The sequence below is a fragment of the Platalea leucorodia genome (genome assembly GCF_965183815.1).
Source record: "Platalea leucorodia genome assembly, chromosome: 15".
Taxonomy (NCBI): Eukaryota; Metazoa; Chordata; class Aves; order Pelecaniformes; family Threskiornithidae; genus Platalea; species Platalea leucorodia.
The window spans coordinates 11,603,056-11,608,203 of record NC_138837.1 but is presented as its reverse complement, the minus strand read 5'-3'; the positions used below and the strand labels follow the sequence as shown (position 1 = coordinate 11,608,203).

The window sequence follows — 5,148 nt, the reverse complement described above, 5'->3', positions numbered from 1 at the left end:
GACACACACAGAGACACACACACACGGACACACACAGACACACACACCCACGGACACACACCCACGGACACACGGACACACACCCACGGACACACGGACACACACAGAGACACACACCCACGGACACACGGACACACACCCACGGACACACGGACACACACAGAGACACACACCCACGGACACACGGACACACACCCACGGACACACGGACACACACAGAGACACACACCCACGGACACACACCCACGGACACACGGACACACACAGAGACACACACCCACGGACACACGGACACACACCCACGGACACGCACCCCCGCTCCCCGCGCTCCCTCACGCTCACAGCCGCCGGGAGAGGCGGGAACCCGTGGCGGGGGCACAGCAGCGGCCCCGGGGGCACCCGGCCTCTGCCCGCGGGGCGGCCATGGCCTCGCCCGCCCCGGGCGCTCACCCCCTGCCCTCGCTCCCGCCCCCGCCGCCCCCCCCGGTCTCCCCGGCCGCCGGCGCCCGCCCCAGCGCCCCCCCGCCGTCCCCGCGCCCCCTCCCGCCCCTCAGCCGCCCCTCAGCCGCCGCTCGCCCGCCCTCCCGGCCCCGCCGCCTCCCCGCCGGCTCCCGGCAGCGGCGGCGGCCGCGGTGGCGGGCGGGAGGGCCCGCGCTGCACGCCGGGAGGAGCCGGAGGTGAGGGGGCAGCGGCGGAGCGCGGGCTTCGGGGCGGCCGCGCCGGTACGGACGGGACGGGCCGCGACGGGCCGGGCCCCCCCGGTGACGCCCCGTTTGCCTTGCAGGAGGCCCAGGATGGCGGAGAGACCGGAGGACCTGAACCTGCCCAACGCCGTCATCACCCGCATCATCAAGGAGGCGGTGGGTGCCGGGCCCGGCGGCCCCGAGGGGCTCCCGCCGCGGCGGGGGGCGGCTGCGGAGGGGCGGGCTCTCCCCGGCCGGGCCCCGCAGCGTCTGCCGCGGTTTTGTCGCCCAAAACGTGGCCAGGCCCCGGGGGGATCCGGCCGCCGCCCGGGCTGCGTCCCCGAGGCCTCCTGCGGGGAGCTGCGGCCCGCAGCCGTCTCCGAGCGGTGCTCGACAGCGGGGCCCTCGCGGCGGGGCCGACGGGCAGCTCCCCGCGCCGGAGCAGCACCCGTTCCTTGGCTATATAAAAGTCTGGAGTCATTCCCAGTCCTTAATTTAATGCTGTGTTTGGTCTTGAGCCGTGAGACACCCCTCATTCGCTTGTTTGGCCTTGAATCCGTTCGTGAATGGGTCTGGGTATGGCGGGGTGATTGGGCTGTGTCAGGAGTTCGATAGTCGTGGGACCAGTTGCCCCGGAGGTGGTGGCCAGGCCCACCAGAACTTGCTTTGCTCCTGCGTAGCTCACTGCGTTTGAGAGAGCACAAATCGCGGTTGGCTTTCAGCTGGCATCAAAGTTTCTGTGACAGCATCCGAGATCAACGTTTCGTGTCCAGTTGTGCTGAGCCCTCTGCATGCCTTAACGGAACTGACACGTGAATTATGCAAGTTTAAGTCAGCTGCTGATAAAAGTTGTATTTATTTTTCAGCTTCCTGATGGAGTAAATATTTCCAAAGAAGCTCGGAGCGCAATATCTCGAGCGGCAAGTGTGTTTGTGCTGTATGCAACGTCATGGTAAGAATTCTTTGCATCAGATCACCAGTGCAGTTGATTTATAATTCACCTCTCTGCTGGCTGAACTGGAGGTTTTTTCCCGGTGTTTGTTTCGGCATTGTCTGTTCACATAAATAAACCAATCCTTAGCGTAGGCCAGTCTACCAGACTGCAGCAGTTGGGTTCGGACTGCCCTCAACAAGCCGTGGGGAAGGCAGCTTGGCCCTGGACACAGAGATGCCCCAGCCCCACGAGAGGGGTCGCAAACTGCCATTAGCCTTAGGATACAGCTGCCTGGCTTTTCCCGGCAAAGACAAGAGCCCTTTGCTCGCTTTCCAAGCTCCTCACCACGCGGCTGCGTTAGGGCAAGCGTGAGCCAACCTAGCCAGCCTTGGAGCTGGTCACAGAGGACGCGGTAACGTCTCTGGGGTGGCTCAGAACGTGTGTGCCCGCAGTCGCGTGGTGTCTGGTACTCGCACGGCTTTGTGGAGTTGTCGCCTCACAGCCAATGTTCAGGCTTCCTCCTCCCACCCCGTTGCAGAAAAGGCCCATGCAAGCAGAAACTAACGTTGTGCTTTCATCTAGTTGCATTGCTATCCCACAAACAATGTAAACAAGAAGGTATCTTAAACTACTATTCGTAAGTGATTAAAAAACCCTGGATGTTTAGGAGATGGATGTTTAGGAGATGGCTTTTTTTGTTTCCTTGAAGTTGCTTGTGACTTTAATAAACAAGACTAAATTGGTGACAGTACCAATTAACTCTCTTTTCCTTCTTGTTTTTGACTAGTGCAAATAACTTCGCCATGAAGGGGAAGAGGAAAACGCTGAACGCTGGCGATGTTCTCTCTGCCATGGAGGAAATGGAGTTTCAGCGATTTGTAGCCCCTTTGAAAGAATCACTGGAAGGTATCGTCCTCAGTTCGTGTCGAGGGAGTCTAAGCAGCACCAAGTCCTGTTTTCCTCGAACACTGGACAAGCAACACTTACTTGCCTGTCTTGTTTCTCTTCTCTTTGCCCAGCATCCTACACTGCAGTTTGCCTGGGGGATAAATAATGTGCACCTTAACAGGACTGGGATAACATTATTTCACAACTGATGAGGATTGGGAAAATCTCATCTGCTATCACTCCCCTCTTATGTTTATCTAAGGAAAGTCTTAGACGCTGCCTGTAAATGTGAACTCCTGCGTCCTTTTCAGCATTTTTCTGCTGAAACTTAACCTGATTTCCTATGGAGCTGGTCAGCACAGCTCAGATAACGGGGTGAGTTGCTGCTATGAGTTCACTGCTCCCCTCGTAAGCCTGGAGAGCGAGTGGATGTTGGACTTCAGCTACTGTACTCTTCCTGCCGCTGAAACACCGCCTTGCAATTTTTCAGCGTTCTCTTTTTCTTTTTTAGTTTACAGGCGTGAACAGAAAGGAAAGAAAGAAGCAAGGAAAGATAAAGACAAGAAGGCAGACTCAGAGGAGCAAGATAAGAGCCGAGAGGAAGAGAACGATGATGATGACGAAAGGATGGAGGAAGAAGAGCAAAATGATGAGGAAGAGGTGGACAACTGAGCTTGCTGATGAGACAGGCGCAGGGGCTGGGGTTTGTTCAGAGGGATATAAACGCTGTAAATCAACCTTGCTGTGTCCCCTCTTGTTTCCAGTAGAGCTTTGTCCTGTTCCTCTGGGGCCCGTCCCTTTTCGGCTTTAACTTGTACATAAAGGATTTCTGCTACAGCTTTTCTCGCGGAAGGAGCACTCCTCCCCGTGCACAGGGGCTCGGCGCCCTCCCCGCGCCTGAAGGCACTGATGGGACTGGGCTTCTCATGCTGGGTTGGCTCTGAAATAGAGGAAAAAAGAAACGTCAGATGCGCAGTACAGAAGCTGGCCGGGAGAACTTGAGAGACTGTTGAATCAGCTCGTTAAACCAAGTCGGGGGCTGAATGAAATAGATATTACCCCTCTGGGATTTAGAATCTACATCATGACATCAGGAGGCTTGGAAGCTGAACATTTGAGCTTTTTATCCAAGTGACTTGGTTTTTTCCTTCATTTTCTTGCATTCTGGCTGTGCCTTCTCTTCCTGCTGTAGCTGTGACAGCGATACCGTGTCTTTCAACCGCACCAGTGCCCTGCAGCAGTACGGTACCACAAGGACCAGGCGTTCACTCAGCTGACTTTCTCCCCCAAATCAGCCTAAATCAAAAAACTCCTTGGCACTTACGACGTAAACTAACTACCAAAAGTGCTTGGTTTGTGTCTTTAAAGCCCTGGGAGACCAAGAGGAATTTCATTTAAAAATCTGAAGTGAAATTAATGGCTAAAATGTGTATCGGGATGGTAAAAGGCGGCCGCATGGAGCGGTACGTTTGTTGCAGGTCAGCAGTGGGCACCGGCGGATCTGCGGCTCTCGCCTCCTTTCCCTCCTTTGCAGGGCTGCAGTTCCTGCGGGCAGGTTGCTGATTGCAGCGGGTTTAAACGGGGTAGAACAGCGGTGGATTGCGCTGGGTCGGGTTTTTCCAACTGGAATGGACTGTTCACATCAGAGGTCCCTCCTGAGCCTTGCGCGGGCGTTCCGGAGCTGCGGACCGCCGCCCCGCTGATGGGCTGCAGGAGGGCGCGGGGCAGGACCTCCCCACCTGGGGCGGCCGGCCTCGCAGCTGGGGTTTGTAAAATATCTCCTTCAAGAAAGATGGGTTAAAACAAGCTGTTTGTGTTCCGAGTCCTCCTATGGGTTTGTTCTTTTATACTTTATTCTTAGTTTTGATGCCTTTCCTTTCTCTTCTTTGAGAAAGTATCTATTCGAATAGGCTCCTTTTGGGGAAAAAAGCTTTATTATTTGACTGATCTTTTTAAAGACTAATAAACCTGATATTTGAACTTAACCGAGATCTGGTGAAGGGAACTTGAGGAAAGGTTTAGGTACGTTTAAGTAAAACCCACGAGTTTTGCTGAGAGGCAGTTTGAAAACAGCACGTGTGAGGAACAGCACGTCCTTGTCACCAAAAACCCGGCGCAGAGCTACCCACAGGAGCTGCCCTGCCTTCACGCTTTTACGGCACAACGGCTTTTCACGCGCAGAAGCCCAGCTCCTGAAAAGAACTGAAGCAAAGATTTTCTGCTGTCTGCTTTCTGCTGGCGTACAGTAATGATGAAAAGAGCGGACAACATCTCCCCAAGGTCTCCAATAACAAAACAGGCCCGCCTTCTAGCTCCTTTTCCTCTTTTTTTTTTTTCTCTTTTTTTCCTCTTCTAGTACCTATCCGGGTCCGTATTCTGGAAGGGAACAATATCTGAATAAAAGCCACGTTTTTTACAGAAATGGAGTCTCGTATTTCTGCCGGTGATAGAACGAGCTGGTTGCGGTCGCATAAGCGCGCAGCTGAGCGCGCGGCGAAGGCAGAAGCAAACTCGCGATGAAATCGCTTACGGATGCGGGCTGCTGCAGCCCGACCTTTGCGCGAGAGGAGCGAGGGAAGCACGGAGACTGGAAAGAACTGGGAGATTTCCAGTTACTGGGGAGGTGAGGTTCAGGTGCCGGTG

The 5,148-nt window shown here is 55.3% G+C and overlaps 1 protein-coding gene across 1 annotated transcript; it reads left to right on the top strand.

Annotated features, from left to right (window-relative positions):
• The first annotated feature begins 667 nt into the window (after positions 1–667).
• Positions 668–4,916, top strand: POLE3 (DNA polymerase epsilon 3, accessory subunit). Its single transcript, XM_082327337.1, has 5 exons — positions 668–677; positions 785–860; positions 1,550–1,635; positions 2,405–2,523; positions 3,017–4,916. Exons 2-5 carry the CDS (start codon positions 795–797, stop codon positions 3,175–3,177), a joined length of 432 nt encoding a protein of 143 aa, XP_082183463.1. The 5' UTR covers positions 668–677; positions 785–794; the 3' UTR covers positions 3,178–4,916.
• Positions 4,917–5,148: the final 232 nt, after the last annotated feature.